Consider the following 19,438-nt stretch of genomic DNA (forward strand, 5'->3'; position numbering starts at 1 on the left):
CGAAGCATGTTCAGCTTTAAATATCACCCATAAGAAACACAGTTCTAAAGTTTTTCATTTTACACGTATGAATCGGCACAATCAATCAACGATATGAAAAATCTAACTCAGTAGTTGCCATCCCAGTTGCATCAGTTTCACTTAAGAGCAATTCCGCAAGAAAACCTTCAAAAAATCGTCCAAATGGAAGGTTGTAACATAGGATGTTGTAGCGGCTTAAAATTTTCTTCATAAAAGTAGGTCATAAAAATTGTCGATCCTCGCATCTATTTTTAGTAACAGCTCATTTGCATATTTGTCGAAAATCACACTGAATTATACGGAAAAATCACACAAGCTGATTTATTTAAAAAGCGACCTTTTGTCATCAGTTTTAATTTTGTTTTCTTTTCAAAATCATGGTCTTATTTATACAATTAATGAAGAAAAACGTAATTCAACTCAATGTTTTATTTTTTAAAGGTCTATTTATAGATCCTAAATCAATGAGTATGATTTTTTTAGCCATTTTTAGACGCTATTTTCTCTCAAGACAAAGTAAAAAAATTAAATTAAGTGTAATCTTTAGAATGGTCTTAGGTCTACTAAGAATTAAAATATTGAGCTTGGGAAATAATATCTACCTGTTGAAAGTTAACTTTGAAATACCATACTTCGCTACAATTTCACATATTCAATATTATAATAACAGTCTATTATCATATTTATGAATATTTCTTAAATATCTAAATGAAAAAAAAGAAGATTCTAAATCTAATTTACTTTTTAAAATAGTAATAACTGATTTAGATACTTCATATAAATTTTTATTGCTTATTTTACCCCCCTGCAACCAATTTCCTAGAGTTAAATTCTTATCTCCCCTTGTTGGAGCTCTTTATTATTATAGGGTAAAAATGACAGGCATATCAACATGGAATAAAGAAGGTCCTGTATGATCATTTTATATGAACCTAGGAATTGTTGTAGAGCATCATTGCACTATGAAAGTGAAAAAACTCATTTTTAAGATCTTTGAATGCAAGAAAAAAACAATCAAGCTTGAACAAGCAAATAGCCCCTGTGCTAAGGCCTTTTATGTTTTACTTTTAGTATGTAGAAATGGAAATTGTGATAAATTCTACTTGTTAAGAACTTTATAACATCGTGATGATGTTTTATTTACTGGAGAGACAAGCAAACATTGTGCATGTATGCGGATAGAAGGATCATCCTAAAACAAGCAAGGACAAAGCACTTGCCGGTGGAGAGCTGCAAATTTTGTCCTATGCTCGGCATTTACAGCCATTGAGCAGTGAGGGATCTTTTTCTACTTACTGCGACACGGGACCTCGGTTTATACGGTCTCTTCCGAAGGACCGGTCTCCACGTCCCACAGTGGGATTCGAACCCGCGACGTAAGGATTAACTCCTTACTCCGCGACTCTAGAGCAGACGCTCTAACCATTGCGCCACGCGGGTGACCAAAAAAATGGAAGTTATAATAAATAATTAAAGATATACACGCTATATAAACGCGATTTTTTATGTGAAACAAAATGATTAAATGATTTGAGAAACATGATGTGATGTGTAACAATTTTGTCAATTCATCAAACTTGACATTGTGCCAATTTTGAAGAGTTGTATACCCTTTAATATGTTGCGTATTTGAATATGATAAATGTCAGTTTTAGAAGAACATAGTCATATGTTACTTTAAAATAACTTAAAGGAAAAACAAATTGAATTTTGAATGTAATAAATCAACTGTAATATTTACCATTTTACTTGAATTATTTAAGTGCATTTGCATTTGCAATTAAATATGCAAAAAGAAGGTGGCGCTTCCTACGACTGCCACGTTGGATGATGGGAATTTTTTTTGCCTTTTTGAATTACATGTTATGAAGTCTAACTAACTAACAGCTTTGCATGGTTTTCTCGCGGGCTTTGTTCCAGGGTGAATATGACGGTCACGTAACCTTTTTGGCCAATTAGATTCTGCTTTGATATTTATATGAGATATAATAATAAAAATAACAACCTTGTTTCCCCATACCCTAGCACAACCACAAATAGATCGTCGACTGCTGCCGGTGATCGTGATAATTTGATGCGCAACATTTAATCATCTTACGTCGCCATTTTTTATAAGATCTATCAAAAAGTGTTTGAGAATTTTAAGTTTTATTTTAGTCAATAATTATGTCAAACTATAGAAGTACTTCAGATTATAGAATTTTAATGCAAGTAAATGTTGTCTCCAAAAATTTTAGCATAGCATTGTTATAAAGAAAACTTCGCTGGCAATGCTATTTTAAAGTATTAAAAAAACGTCGTTCGCTAAACACTGAAATCGAACAACCTCAAAATTACAACAACAAAAAATATGTACAAATTAAAATAAATAAACAAATAAGTAAATCTGGTCAGGATATTAAAAAAGAAATTCTCTTGCAAATAGAACAATTCTCTTTTCTGCTTGAACTTTCAGTAAGGCGTGACATTCTCCGCGATACATAATTAGCGTCTCTCAAATCGCGACCTTCATTCTCATTGGTTAAAAAATTAATAACATTAGCAACTTTAGATTGTCGTTAACAAACGAAGAGATGACATAAGCCGCACCTCTTTACAGTAAGAAACAATGTAATTGGTTCCTTGCGTCACTCGTTGACGTCTAACCCATTTTTATCCCATGTGTATTTCGCCCGTGAATGGAAAGCTGTGTAAATTTCAGTATTGATGAGCTAATCTGGCAACTGAGAATCTAAGTCACTATTTGAGAGACGCTAATTGTGTATAGCCGAAAATCTCACGCCTTACTGAAAGTTCAAGCAGAAAAGAAAATTGTTTTATTTGTAATCAAACGTTGCATTGTTATACAGGTGACTATCTACAGAATGCATGTGCAGTTGGAGACGCTAATTGTGAGCCTTGTCCTCGACGTCTGCCCAGTTGTATTGGTTTACCAGATGGACCCAATCCACATCCATATCATTTGTGGGGCTTCAGTTTTATCACTTGCTACAAGAATCGTACGCTTCATGTTGACAGATGCGCAGATGGGAAATTCTTCCACCCTAGAGAAAAGTCTTGTCAACAAGTTGTCAAAACTGGTATTATTTCTAAATACAAGTCTCGGTATTGTAAAATTCTTATCTTGTCAAAAATAATTTTGGAGCTAGAAAATATTATAATGTTATACTTGGAATAGAGGTTGCTTGGGGCCAGACAGACAGTGTGCAATAACTCTATATGCCATTGTCATTTTGTTCAGATCGCAAGGTGGAAAGTGTCAATTATCTTTTTACGAAAAATTGAAGTTTGGAAACATATATGCTTCTTATTAAGGTCTTCCATCTTCGCAGAAGTTGTTTTATTAATTCTGTTGTTTCTTGATAGCGCTTTTCGACATGGGCAAAAGTCGTATTGGGCTCAGCTGAGCGAAAAGCTCTATTGGTGTCCGTCTGTCTTGTGTTGTTTGTAAACTTTCGACATTTTAGGCATCTTCTCAAGAACCACAGGGCAAATTTCCACCAACTTTGCCTCAAAACATCCTTGGGTTTAGGGGATTCATGGTTTTTCAAATAAAAGGGAAAATCCTATTTTTCTATTTACCTCCGTTAATTAATCATTGTAAATGCAATTGAAATTGAATAATTGAATAAAAAGAAATTATACAAGAATTTTATCATTATTAATACAAATAATACTTTTATAGTTTTAATGGTAAAGTAGACTTGTAAATTATATAAATATATAATTTATATAAAATAATTTTATATATAATCTAACTTTTAAAAAGGTTACATTTTATGTATGTACATTAAAAATTTCTTCAAGGACCAAGAGTATGTGAGAGGGTATTATAGGGGTTAAATATATGAGTTTAGGCACTAATATTAACAATTGCAAATAAATTTACTTACGTCAACTTATTGAAGAGAAAATACGTTCAATTATGTGTGAAATTATTAGGGAGTCAGATGTCATAGCATGACCGAATCACAGAGCGAGATTATATCTTGATGCATATTTTTGTCTCAGCGAAACTGGTTTTCGACCTTCTTTAAGTTGATAGCGATGACAAAGGTAAAATACCCGGTAAATGAAACATATAGTTATTACTAGTATTTTCAGTCAACAGATGCTCATTCCAATTGAAGAATTGTTTTGATCCTAGTATTAAATTCGCGCTTACCTTTTTAATCCGAAATTCCTTTGAAGTTCTGTAAACTGAAATAGAAAATACCACCGCTTTTGATTTCTTTTATATGAAGAATTCATAAATTCTAGAATTTAACTCAATATCGATCATTGTTCTTATATTTTATTCAATGAAATAGTAAATTTGCTTGCTAAACATCAGTGTAAACAAAAATTTTAAAGCAAGGCGAATCTTCATGACAAAATAACGTCCAAGTCACAGCATAGTAATAAGGCAGTCCATACTTGTTATGTTTCGGTTCAAATATTTGTCTCAAATGTAATTATAAGTAAAAAAACTAGAAACTCGTTGCAAGCAACAAGAGGTCTCCGTCCTATTCTCCATCCTTGTATTATTGTATGCAAGTAAACATATTTATGTATGCTAGTCATAATAACACACACACAGGGAAAAACGCACTTTTAAGAAATTAAGGAAATATCACAACGAAATATGTGGGTAGAATTCAACGCAGACGATTGAGAAAACATTGGATCAAAATTATTGTTTAAAGTTCATTTTAGTCCATCTAAGTTATTATCATACGACCAATTAAATGATAGATAAGTAATTTCAGAATTGTCTATCTAATGTTTTAACGAGGCCGAGTCTAATTCGAGTGCGCATGTCTTTGCGCAGCTTTTTAGTTTCATGCAGTCGTAGGTGCAACTAACACCCATCCTAAGTATTGTAATTTTACTACAAAATTAACATTATATTATACTATCTATAACGTTTATGGGTCTAGATATGTGCTTTTTAGACAATAATTAGGAATAAACGCAGAAATGGCTTTCACGACGTCACTGTTTCCTGGTTCTGTAAGCAATGCATGACGCTGAAGAATGATGCATAACTCGCTTGAGTATTCAAGACGTCCATGGACATTTTATTAAAAACTGTTGGCAGAACATCAAAAGAAACATACCAGCAATCTATACATGGTTATTTTGTACCAAAATAATTCATCTGCACCGATATATACAAAATTTATGCCGTAATATGCAAATTTAGAGGTATTAGGCATTGGAAAAAAAAAACTTTGTAATAATTCCTAGACCAAACCAGATGGTCAACTTTTTTGTAATTTCACAATTTTGTGCCTTTTTACAATAACTTTATATAACATGTATTTGACTGAAAAGGAAATCCCTAGGGCAGAAATACAAAAAATATGGGGAAAATGTCATAATTTGGCGCTTTTCCAACAAATTCCCTTAGGGTCCAATAGTAAAATTTGACAGCTTTTGAGATGGGTCCCTAAGAAATCGGGATGGTAAACATTTCATTTTTTATCTTAAAATAATTAGTATAATAGTAAAAATTCATTCAAGAAATTTTATCAAAATATATAGAGTAGAAGTAGTTAGACTCGGCCTCGTTAAATACAAGCGAATGCAATTATAGATATAGATAAAGATGATATCTATTATATAGTTTACTGATAAATTCTTGCAAGAATCCACTGTGGGCAACCTATTGGTTTAATTCCTAGTATTTCTTTTTAAAATGATTAACTGCTATTTGCTGTATCGCCAGTATTTTTTTTTAAAATGATTGACTGCTTTTTGCTGTTTTAAATAAAGATATTATTATTATTATTATTATTATTAAACATTTATAGAGCGCCCTATATATTAAACTCTAAGGTGCTGTACAAGCATATTATATAAAACCATAAAATTTAAAAATTTACAGCAATCATATATGAAATTATAAGGTAAATATATAAAATTTCAGTATCCACACTATACATAAAATACTAAAAATAAGATAAATAGGATAAATAAATAAAATGCAGTCACCCTAATGTAATTCAAGGATTAAATACACAGTCTATTTACAAGTCATAAGCCTTTTTAAAAAGAAAAGTTTTTAGCTTTTTCTTAAAAATTTCTATAGATTCAAATTTTCTAAGATACAAATGAAGAGAGTTCCATAAGGTAGAGGCAGCTCTGTCGAATCGTCTATTCCCATATGTCACAGTCCTTGTTGACGGAACCACTAAAAGATTTAATGATTCTGAGCGTAGGCTACGCGAAGGTGTGTACGGCTCAATTAGTTCGCAAATATATGTTGGAGCTTGTCCGTGGAGTGCTTTGTATGCATAAACAAGAGTCTTAAATTGGCAACGAAACTCTACCGGCAGCCAGTGAAGATTGATCAGAACCGGAGTTATATGGTCAAATTTCGACTTTGACAATGTTATTATGCGCGCACCTGTGTTTTGTACACGTTGAAGCTTGTTTGTAAGTTGTTTGTTAGTTCCGACAAGTAAAGCATTCCCGTAATCTAAACGGGATGTAACTAGTGAATTAAAGAGCGTTTTGCATGCATCTTTGGTGATGTAGTTTCTGATACGTCCAATGTTTCTTAGGTGGAAATAACATGATTTAGATAGTGCATTGCATTGTTTTTCCATTGTTAACGACGTATCGAAATATGTCCCAAGATTTTTAATAAAGGGGGTGTTATGGATGATGTTGTTTCCAAATGAAAGACTGAAACCTTCAATTTCAACCGATCTGGTCTTAGGCGCAAATATCATGAGTTCCGTTTTTTCCTGGTTAAGTTTAAGCAAATTTGCATTCATCCAGTTTTGTATGTCATTGAGGCATGCAGTTAGACGAATGGCGATGTTATTCCAATTATTCCGGGGCTCAATCATGATGTAGATCTGAGTGTCGTCTGCATAGCAATGATAGTTCATGTTGTTTCTGTAACAAATTTCCCCGATTGGTTTTGCATACATGCAATAAATCCTGGGCCCGAGTACCGAACCCTGGGGCACACCAATCTTGAGTTTTAAATAAAGATACTATCTATTATAGATAAAGATAAATGTCTTTTGGGGATAACCATTTTATCCCAAAGAGGGGGCGGGGGCTTGTGAATATTGATATTGATTACGATACTTTTCTTTTTCTGCCATTATGCAGGCAAATTATTTTTTTCTAAGATGACCAGGGACATGTTTTATCATTATAACAAATTAAGGTGGATGCGGGGAGGGGGGCTGCCAATACTCATTAAATCGATTTTAGGTCACCTGAGTCACTCAGATGACCTATTGCTATCCGTTTTTGTCTGTCGTCGTGCGATGTGCGTTAACATTTAAACATTTTAAGCTTCTTCTCTGAAACCGCTTAAACAATTCCAACCAAATTTGACATATAGCATCTATGGGTGATGGGAAACAAAAATTGTGAATTTCATGGTCCCCGTTTCCCTGGGGCCTGAGAAATTAATGCAATCTTTAAAAATCTTCTTCTTTACCCCTGGACATCAAGCAGTCAAACTATTGGCATGATTGTAAAAAGCATGAGCCCTCTACCAAAATTGTGAAATTCATGGCCCCTGGGTCAGGGGTTCTGGTGTTAGGGTTGGGCTATATAGATCGTATAGTGAAAGTGCATTAATTCTTGAAAATCTTCTTCTATGCTCCTGGGAAGTAAATAAACTAAGTACATAGTTATAATGAGGAAGAGTGTCTCTTCGATTATTGTGAATTTCATGGCCCTGGGTCAGTGGTTCTGGTGCTAGGGCGGGGCTCTGTTGATTATATAGTGAAAATGCATTAATTCTTTGAAAATCTTCTCCTCTGCTCCTGGGTATTGAATAAACTAACAAAGTACATAGTTATCAGGAGGAAGTGTGGTTTTTACAAAATTATGAATTTCATGGCACCAGGGTCAAGGGTTCTGGTACTAGGGCGGGGCTACATAGATCATATAGTGAAAATGCATTACTTCTTTGAAAATCTTCTTCTGTGCTCCTGTGTAGTAAATATACTAACTAAGTACATAATTATGATGAGGAAGAGTGTCTCTTCCAAAATTATGAATTTCATGGCCCCAGGGTCAGTGGTTCTGGCGTTAGGGCGGGGCTCTATTGATTATATAGGGAAAATCCATGAACTCTTTGAAAATCTTCTTCTCTGCTCCTGGGTAGTAAATAAACTAATTACATATAAGTACATAGTTATGATGAGGAAGAGTGTCTCTCCGAAAATTGTGAATTTCATGGCCCCAACTTCAGTGGTTCTGGTGTAAGGGCGGGGCCCTATTGATTATATAGTGAAAATGCATAATTTCGTTCACAATATTTTTTCTATTACTGGTTATAAAGCAAAGAAACAGGTGTATGGTTATGAAGAGCAAGGGTGCTTCTTCCAGAATTGTAAGTTCACGACCCCTGGATCAGATGGTCTGGTGTAAGGGTGGGGCTTTATTTATTTGATAATATAGTGAAAATGCATTTCTTTGAAAATCTTCTATGCTTTTTGGCATATTGGAAGCAAACAGAGTAAAAGTTTTAATATTCAAGGGTATTTTTACCAGAATTTTGAACACCTGGACCATTTAGTCAAGTGTTCTGGTCCTGGTCAGGGCTTTATTAATTTGTATTCTGCTGAGTTATTCCCCTTTGCCACTCACCTTTGATAATTAATCACTGTAAATAATGTATTTGAAAAGTTAATAGAATAAGAAAATTATGCAAGAATATTTATTGTATAATACAAAAATTAATTTCATAGTTTTAATGATCAGGTACACGTAGACCTGGAAATAATAGATGAATAAAAATGAGACAAAAATAACTTTTGAAATGTTCTTCAAAGGCCAAGAGAGGCCAATGGAGAGGAGTTATAATATGGGGTTAAAAAATAGACATTTTGTTACTAGTATGCATGGTAATAGTGATAAATGGGAGACAGATAGATACTAGACCAATTATTTTGTTGATCCTAATCATACTATTTTTCTTGCTTTTGAGAACAAAGCTTCATTCATCAGTTTATGGATCCTCTAAATTGTTGTATTGTACTCAGGTGACTGTTCATCTTCGCAAAGAGTTGGGATTCCTTACAGGCACTCACAAATCAGATTACTGAAGGTCCATAATAAGATGTCAGATTACTTATTTTATTGCCTTTGGAGGACAGTGTATTTATATTTTCAAAGACGGGTTATTCATTTCCAAAAACGCCAGCTGTCCTGTTCTCAATTATCAATTACCCCTATGAAAGTCATTCATTTCTTTTTAGAAATTGGATAAAAAAAAGTCTTGTTGGTAATGATTTAAAATATACTGAAACTAAAATAATATTTTTTGTCCTTTTGATGAATCATTAACTCTTTGCCTAAGAGAATAGCCAAGGTGGATTCAAATTCAACTGCAAAGAGGAATTTAGATCCAATGTTTAGTCAAACGTCCGCAGTAAATTCAATGCGGACGACTGAGAAAACATTCGATTCAATTTAATGTTTTCCTAGACGTCCGCGATCAATTCCATGCGGACGTGTGAGAAAACATTTGATTTCATTTACTGTTTTTCAGACGTCTGCGATTAATTGGATACGAACGTCTGTGAAAACAAGGATTAAAATTCTACTTCTAAAAAGTATTTCAATCCAGGTTGGAAAAAGACAAATATCTCGAGTTTAGATCTATCAATTTTCAAACAAATTATATATTAAGCACGTCGAAAAGAATGTTATTCCTTTAAATTTTATTTAAAATATTGAGAAACATAAAGGTTGAAAAATTCGAATTTACAGTACCGACCAGACACAACCTAACAGAAAGCGAACCCAGAGCGCACCCCGGGTTCGCTCTCTGGGTTCGCTTCGGGTTCGCTTGGGGTCCGTTAGTGCTGACCCCGAGCGAACCCAGAGCGAACGCTGAAAGCGAACCCCAAATTCAGTAGCGGTCCCAGAAAGCGAACGCGCGTTCGGTGTTGCGTAACAGATCTGTCAATCAGGATTAGCGATTAACTCATCAGCGCGTCGACCAATCAACATGCCGAACAGGTCTGTCAATCAGGATAAGGGATAAAATGCGTTGGCCATCAGCGCATCGACCAGTCAACATGCCAGTTTGTAATCTAAACATTGTACAAGCAAAGCGTGTGAATGTACAGTGTAAAAATACTATTAATATGATTTTAAAACATGATTTTACATTTATATATTTTAATTCTCCAGACAACATGCAATATTTACACATCTATTTTCATTATTTTTTATTTTTAAAATCTATTAATACTTTATATATTTTTATAATCCAGGTAGCATGTTACATGTATAGTTCCATATCTATTTTCTTTATATTTTTAAAATCCATTAATATATAAATATACATTGCGTAAAGAAGAAGATACGGTTTTAGCTTTAATGTGCACTAAAAATTTATTGTTTTCAAAAAGTTTTGAAACTGGCTCAAATATTAGTTGAGTATATGACTGTGGTAAATCAAGAAAGAATATGGCATGAAGGAGTACCATTCTGGAAATATGACGTCATTAATTTGATGCATTTCTCTATTTTAAACAGAAAAGCCTCAAAATTACCCATTTCAAGGGTTATTTTCCTTAAGAAAAAGTGTTCACAGCCGTCGCCCACTTTTATTTTCAGATATGTTGTTTAAAATTCTTTGAAAAATCACACTTCTCAAAATCTTTGTGGGCGATGCGTGTGGTCTATTTTATCTGAAAGAAAATTCCATTGAAAAGTGGTGTCTTCTGCAACTTTTTAAGAAAATACGGGAAAATGCATAAGTTTATGACGTCACAATTAGCATTTAGAAGGTCATGTAAGAAAAATTATTTTTAAGATCTTTCTGCATGTAATTTCAATGATTCAGAGAGCATGAGTTATTATTGTTTACATCACTTTCATTTTTAAGAAAAACACAGGGCAAGATTTGTATTGACACCGTACCTTGTTCTTTATCGGACAGTAAGTACTTTAATTCATAATAGAGAAAAAAAGAAGATAATAATGGTTATAACAATTGTTACTAAAAAAAAAAAAAGAATAAAAAAAACTGGTCTTCGATACATTATAGAATTTTATTATCTCAGGATACAGTAAAAGAAAATGTACGTGCTTTAATTTAATTATTTTTTTATTTATTATTTCAATTTACATGCACGTTTTAATTTATCCAGATCACCATCGAAATTATCGATCTTAATAATTGATCATGAAAAAATTAAATGTACATTGTACAGTATAAATGTGCATTATGTCAATACGTAAACTGGAGTGAAAAAAAAATCTCATTTTTTTAACTACTATGATATATATATATATATATTTTTTATTAATCTTTTACCAAAATTAATAAATAGCTTGATTTAAATACATGTATATAGGGAAAGATTATTTTGTCAATTCTAATTATCCTACATGTAGACCTTACATTGTATGTTTAACTTTTTGAATTTTTGTAACTACTTGCAAGTCAGACAAAGAAAAAAATGCTTATCACTTTCATTCGCGTCCATATATATAGTGATACAGGTTTACATGTTCACGAACCTCTTACATGTACTACATGTAATTTTCGAAATACTTTATATGGATATAAAAAGAAATAGTACACGGGTACGTTATGTACTTGTGCATGAAAAAAACACGTAATTCCAGCATTAGTAAATTGAACTTGCAAAGATACCTTAATACGAAAACGTACATATATTTTTTCATTACATAGGTACCTGTATTTGAACTTTGTAATTGTCATAATTATTTAAATTTAACACTTTAATAATTATAGTTTCAAAGTGAAGCCAAGGTCATCACGTGTCGGTAATCGAAGATATTGCGGGTGCTAAGAGCAATTGCAGTGGGTTTTTTTTTTAAATTGACACTTGCCCCTTAAGTTACATGTACCTCGTCTGGGCAAGTTATCAATGAGGAATTCAATTATTATTCTTATTTATTTTTTTGATTTTTGAATTTGGAAACGTCATAGTTCTTTGGTACGTTGCATGAAGAGTACATGTTCATGTAATTTGCTGCCACCTGAATGCTGAAAATCAGTAAAAATAGCTTTACGAGAGAGAGAGAGAGAGAGAACACTGTATATTATTTGAAATTAAAATCGCTACAACCGGCCCATAGAAAACAATTCGAGTACGGAGAGGAGTTGGGGGCTCCTCGAAAATAGGAGAAAAAAGAACAAACATCGGGCGTTATTATCTTAATTTCATCTACTTAATCATGCGAGTTTAGAGTTATTGAATTCTTGTTTTGTTTGTTTTCTTTCTTGTTTTTATTTATTTTTAAGCATTTAGAATTTTGTTTGTTAACATGCCGATCCAGTATGTACATGTATGTAGTGGGGCGGGGGGGGGGGGGGGGGGGGGGTCATGAACCAGTAAGGAAAACAAACTATTCAAATGATCATTTACATGTATTTGAAAACAACTTAAAAAAATAATATATTCTTATCAGTGGACCAGTTATTAGATTTTGTTTGTTTTGGGTTTGTTTTTTTTTTATTGTGTTTTGTTTTGTTTTTTCTTATAATTCTTCCATTAAACTCGCCTTATAAAACAATGATTTCTAGCATGGAAGTAAATTATAAATGATCTGTAAAATGAAACTCAAGTTACACTGTATGAGAATTTTTAGTGATTATCACGACCTACATATACATGTTTATAAATGCTTAAATGTTAACTGCTAAATGTGAAAACTTAGCATTTTACGTGTACAGTATGTCACAGCTACATGTATTTCATAGATAAGATCATAATTCAGTTGTTTGTCTTTCAAACATTTAACACCGCTTCTTCTTTTTCTTTCGAGATATACTTAGTTTGTAAGTTAAGAAAAATAAAAGTGATAATTCTACGTCGAATGTACGGTGAAATTCTTGAAAATTTATATCAACGCTCTCCATATTGTCACTTACATGTACATGTTTCGATCGCCATAAAAACAGTAATGATCGATTTCACTACTGTATTTGGAATATACAAGGGGCGGGGCTTACTGGCGGCAAGATTAAAGCGGGGTCCGCTTCACGCATGAGTGCGTACAGCGAACCCGGAAAACGAACGCCAGTTTCGCTCTAGCGGACCCAGAGCTGACCCCGAGCGAACGCAGAGCGAACCCGAAGCGCACCCAGAGCGGTCCCAAATTTTCTGAAAGCGGACCCGCAGCGAACCCAGGAAGCGAACCCGGGGTGCGCTTTGGGTTCGCTCTGGTGTTAGGTTGTGTCCGGTCGGTACTGTATTAAATTGCTTACGATAGAAGTAGGAAGAGCCGACAACGCACAAAATGTCACGTCCTGGCTAGAATTTATCACGATCTATAACCCCAGATAGTTTGACATTGAAATCTTCATCCGTTCTTGAGATTATCCGTGGAACAAAATCTCGCTTTAAAATCGGAAAATGGTTCGTAACTTTGAACCGGAAGTAAAATTTCCAATTTCCAACCGAATAAAATAAATTCAACTTACGACACACAGTTTCTGAAAATTTCATCTAAATTCACCAAATAGTCTTTGAGAAATCGCGTGCACAATCACTACTGTAATGATTTTCCCCTTAGATTCCACAATAAAAACCCTGACGTTCCCCTGTCAGTCCCTGACATTTTCCTGTCTCCCCCTGGCTTTCTCCTATGTCGTGTCGTTGTCCCTGACTACCTTATCTACTCCCTGACGTCCCCTGACTTTGCCCCTGTTACCACTGTCTAACTCCTGATGTCCCCTGATATTCCCTGACGTCCCTGCGCAAGCAGATTCACATCGATATTTGTTACTTGTGTTTTAACAATAACTGTTAGCAGAAGAAATAATCTGTTACTCATGAAAACTATTCACTTGTTTACTTCTTTTATTCTGAATGCATTTAATTTTTTTTATTCCCTGCAATTCCAAATACAGACATGACTGTGTAATCCTTTTTGACACTTCTTTACTAATGCATCAGTCTATTTTGTCTACTATGAAGAGCGGGACAAGACACATTATTTCGCGCCAAACGTCATGAGTAAATCTAAGCACCTTTTCTTTGGCTTTTATGTTTTATAGAATAAGTGTGCTTGTTTGTTTGTATATTGTTTAACGTCCCTCTCGAGAATTTTTCATTCATATGGAGACGCCACTTGCCGGTGGAGAGCTGCATATTTTGTCCTATGTGAGCTTCAATGAAATTTTTTAAATGTATGTTCTTATAGCTGATTTTCGAGCTTTAGAATGTATATTGATCATACTGTACAAATAACATATCGTATATTGGTCAAGTAACACTAAAGCAATGAGTTCCGGTAAGTTTTTCTTCACATTTTTATTTTCCTGTTCACCCCAAAAGTGGACTATAAGCTACAAATTCATGAAAAGACTTGAATGTTTCGCAACAAAGTATGTCCTGCCCTACGATGGTCATGGAATCTCATACCATTTATGTTTATTAAACAGTCTTTCAAAAAAAGGTTTTTTCTTATATTTGTGGTTTTCTATTTTTTTCATAGAAGACGAGCCCGGCTTGCGAAAGAAATATTTGCCACATAATACTTACTATAGATATTGATTGCTTTAGTCAGACAAGCTCCTTGAAAAGCTATTGCTTATAACAATATTTATTTCAGTTGTGCAATCCCTCTAACTTCTCATTCCTGACATACATAAAATATATAAGAAATAGCAGTTTTTAGTTTGAAGTGTTTAACAGATAAAGTATAAACGTAGAACCAACGTTTTTGGCAATCCTAAAAGGTGAATATCTATTAAAAAAATGGTTTGAGAAGTTCTGAAACAAATTATATGTTTCGCATTCTAATAAGACTCATTATTAGCCCTATCATTTTTATAGCAAAATAAAAAGTTTGAAAATATCGATTTTTTAAATTCACTTCCCTGAGGGAACGGAAGAAAAAGTAGCGACCAGGCTAGTATCTATCACGATCTATAATCTTTGATAGTTTGACATTGATATCTCTCCTCGTTCTCGAGATTATCCGCATTATTCCTCAAAATTTCAGGTGAAGCCATCCAATAGTGATCAAAAAATCGCAAGCACAAAATTAGGAAGTCAAAAAAAAAGATAATAATAACTAAAAAAATCGTTGCAAAATAATGTTTGTTTGTTTGTTGTTAAACATCCCTCTCGAGAATTTTTCATTCATATGGAGATGCCACCACTTGCCGGTGGAGAGCTGCAAATTTTGTCCTATACTCGGCACTTACGGCCATTGAGCAGTGAGGGATCTTTTTCGTGCCATCACCTACTGCGACACGGGACCTCGGTTTATTCGGTATCATTCAAAAGACCGGTCTCCACGTCCCACAGTGGGATTCGAACCCGCGACGTAAGGATCAACTCCTTACTCCGCGACTCTAGAGCAGACGCTCTAACCACTGCGCCACGCGGGCGACTGAAGTTGTGCATGTAATTAATAATTACACACCATACATTACACAATTTTTTCCCAAATAACTTCTAAAAACTAATGATTGGTCAATATAAAAATACATATATACATTAAGTTGTGTATGCTTTAGTATTTAAAATTTACACACCATACATGAGACAATGCACACAATTTGGGGGGGGGGGGTGCTGCATTATTAACGAGTTTGCATAAAACATCCATTACGTAAGAGTAACGTGAAAGGAGAATTCTTCTTACACAAAATATTTACTTTTATAATAACACTCTATAAGCGTAATAATAACCGTTCAGAAGAAACAGTATCAAATTACATGCATTTATTCACAAGCGCAGCCCCACTTTACTAGCTCCAGTGAAATAGGAATTTTCAGTAGAATTATTTTGAAATCATGTGTCAGCATTTAACTTAATGATCGGTTGTATTTGCTGACAAAGTCATTGTATCGATCATAAACTTCCGAAATAATGACTTCATACGAGAATATCCTCGTTTTATCAAGTTGTATGTTAATAGCTTGCCTCATTTTAGAAATTGTGCATACGTAGAGCTCTTGTCACCATACATAAACATTTACCCTCAATTGGTTAAAATTGACACGATAAAAACACTAAAATTTAATGATTACAGTTTACTTTTAAGGTTAGTATTTTCAAATACCATATTTCATTTTTAAAAAGCACTAAAACATACGAATGTTGCTTATATGCTTTGATGTCTTTGATTAACGTAAGAGTGACCACAGTGTAACCCAGGAACACCTGAGGAGCCCAAGTTTAAATCTCAGAACTACGCAGTACTTTTTAGGGGTTTTGTTAGATTTTCATGTAATTTTGGTTACAGTAATGTTACAGTACTGTCAGTATGTTAAGTACGGTATATGTACTCGTGGATTCGTAGAAACCCTTGATAGAAACACGTATCAATATCCATATATGGACACACGGATTATCGAAAACCGGCGTCAAAAAAGCCGTGTGACAATATACCATATATAGAGTCACAGGATCCTCACTCGTAAGTACAATTCCAACTGATATATATATTGGATGAGATGAAATATGGAGATAACGAACAGTATTCAAGCTCAAAAGTCCATTCAAAAAATACAAATCAGGAGAAGAGCAAACACGAACCTCTAAAACATTAGAGGTGGGATCAGGCCTCAGGACCATAAACTTAAAACAGACATAAGTAAAGATTTCGATTTTGAATATCTTGAGTTTCACTTTACATACGGGCTAAAAAAAATTACAGATTTCAATAATATTAAAATTCAAACATACACCAAATTGTGTTTTATTATCAGAATTATTTAAAAAGTTATATTGATTTGAAATTTTGCCTTAAGACTAGCTGTTCTCAGTTCATGATTTTGGGGCCAGATGCCATAAAGGAGTGAACATCCCCTACGACCGGTCACACCCGCCCTGTGCTCCTTGTCTTGAACGGGAAAAACGGAAAAAAAATCCGTAGACAATTGGGTGTGTAAATAACTTAACAATTTAGTGTGAAAAACGTCAATCAGCATTAATTTCATTTTGATAGATTTTATTTGATGACAAGGTCATTGTATTGACCATAGAACTTGCGATATAATGAAATTAAAAGAATCATTTCAAATAGAGTCGAAAAACAAGCTTATGACCATGAATCCATCCAATTTTGATTTGAACAAACGAAGTTATATAAGCACATACTCAGCAAAAACCCTTAAAATAGTTTTAACCTCAACCCACCTTACAATAATTCAGCTCTTACAAGTTAGAAACCGTCTTCCTAGGACATGGATTACCTGCCTGCACTCACGTTTATGTGGTTGAAACTCTCACTTTCAGACTCGGAAACCGTGCCCGTGTCTTCCGTTTAACCGTACACGTTCCGTGCCTCAGACTTGGCTTAGCCGTGCCTATTCCTGTATAAATCTTGTACAACGGTCATATTTGTTCTGTACTCGATGCAAAAATTTGCTCTTATCTAGAAGTGTAACAACCTTAAATCAATTAAATTTCAACAAAATAAAGGCGATATAAACATGTACCGTATTACGTTATTTTTAATATAAAAATGACAGATCTAGAGGTATTTTTAAAGCTATTTTCAAATATACATTTCTGAAGTTGTCCCACACACTCAGGGAGTATTATTTTTATTAAGATAGATCTAGTTCTAATAAGGTCCGTAGAAAAAAAATATTGAAATTCTTAGGTTTAAAACTTGAAAACAAAGAAATATTGGCAGCTCATTGTTATCATATAAAGTATTCAGTTCTTACATATACATGTGCGTTGTATGTGTAATCAAAAGTGTTTATCATTGTCTTAACATTAATCCTTTTACGTATAAAAACCTAAATTTCATAAACTTTTTTCCCTAGTTGATGTTCCTGACTACTGCTTTGTCCATCATGATGCAGTACTGCCTGATTTGGACAACTGTGCTTATTTCTTCAACTGTTCAGATCCAGAATTACACAAAGAGTGCAAATATCCAAATCTTTTTTCAAGAAAATCCTTATCTTGTCAAGACTTTACAACTGTAAACTGTGAAGAAAGGAAGGAACCTCAGGAACCTTGTATTAAAGCTTTAATATTATTTCATTTTGCCATTCAGTTTTTTTTAAGTTGAGTTAAAAACAAATCAAAGAAGATTTAAATTCAAAGCTTAGTTTTTAGCCGAAGCCTCAAGTGAGCTTAAGTGATCAAAGTTATTTTGTTGTCTGTCTTTCCACGTTTTACATCTGATTTTTTATTATCTTTGGGTACACAATGTGTTTTACCAAACCTTAGCATAAAACATCCTTGGGTAGATACAAGTTTGGAACTGAAAGGAACTACCACTTTCAAAAGGAGTGGGTCATATTAATGTCTAAAGTGCCACTGGGTCAAAAAGACAAAAAGGTGAATTCAGAATAATGACCGGAAAATTGTAATTTTTTGGGAAAAAATCTACTTAAGGAGGCTCATCACAAACACATTTTTTTTTCATTTATTTCATTACAGCACATCTTATAATGTGTGTGTGTGTGGGGGGGGGGGGGGTTATGATACCGTTAATATTTTTCAGTGATTTTTTTTTTCAGAAAAACGTTTTTCTGATTTTAGTTAAATGTTTTATTTCAAGTTTATTATTAATAGAATCGCTGATATTTCGTACATTTCTCTTTTCTGCTTGAACTTTCAGTAAGGCGTGACATTCTCGGCTATACATAATTAGCGTCTCTTAAATAGTGACCTAGATTCTCAATGGTTGCCAGATTACTCATCAATACTGAAATTTACACAGCTTTCATTCACGGGTGATATACACATGGGATAAAAATTGGTCAGACGTCAATGAGTGACACAAGGAACCAATTACATCGTTTCTTACAATAAAGAGGTGTGGTTTATGTCATCCCATCGTTTGTTAACAACAAAGTTGCTAATGTTATTCATTTCTTAACTAATGAGACTGTAGGTCACATTTGAGAGCCGAGAATGTCGCGCCTTACTGAAAGTTCAAGCAGGAAAGAGAATTGTACTCAGTGTCAAGTGTAGGACATCTTTTTCAAACATGTACAAAAAATACTTCATAATATTTAAAATTATTTTTATTAGAAAAGATAGTTTTCTCCAAAAAACAATTAATGTCATTTTCTTCTTTACCTGTGCATGGATATTTGGAAAATCAGTTATAAATAGACAAGGAATGTATTTCAATGAATAACGTAACATATCGAATCAAGAATATTTTAACGAAATGAAAATTCAAATTAAAAAAAATGGTTTAAAAGGTCTACTAGCAAGAGTTATCTTTCCTCATCCCTCCAGTCCCAAAACACTAAGGAACCTGTGAACATCTAAAATTCGGAAAAAAAGATTGGAAATATATGATTATTAGCAAAAAAAATCATTAAATTTACTTCTTTTTATTAACTGGCAACGCTTCATTCTACATAAATCAGCTTAAATTACGACATGACAAATATGTCTCCGATCCCAATGAAGACAACTTTTATAAAAATTCGTGCACATTTGTGCTACCCTCTAGAGAATCAGTTAATTCATGAAA

The 19,438-nt window shown here is 33.6% G+C and overlaps 1 protein-coding gene across 1 annotated transcript in view; it reads left to right on the forward strand.

Moving 5' to 3' along the window:
- LOC133192915 (uncharacterized) overlaps nt 1–19,438 on the forward strand; it is an 804,603-nt gene that overhangs the window by 237,598 nt on the left and 547,567 nt on the right. Inside the window, 2 exon segments of the mRNA XM_061328921.1 lie at nt 2,871–3,101; nt 17,763–17,960. Of these exon segments, the coding sequence (XP_061184905.1) occupies nt 2,871–3,101; nt 17,763–17,960 (429 nt within the window).

The sequence above is a fragment of the Saccostrea echinata genome, unplaced genomic scaffold, assembly GCF_033153115.1.
Source record: "Saccostrea echinata isolate AGI-Se365-2 ecotype Australia unplaced genomic scaffold, CSIRO_AGI_Sech_v1 ptg000025l, whole genome shotgun sequence".
In the NCBI taxonomy this organism is placed as follows: Eukaryota; Metazoa; Mollusca; class Bivalvia; order Ostreida; family Ostreidae; genus Saccostrea; species Saccostrea echinata.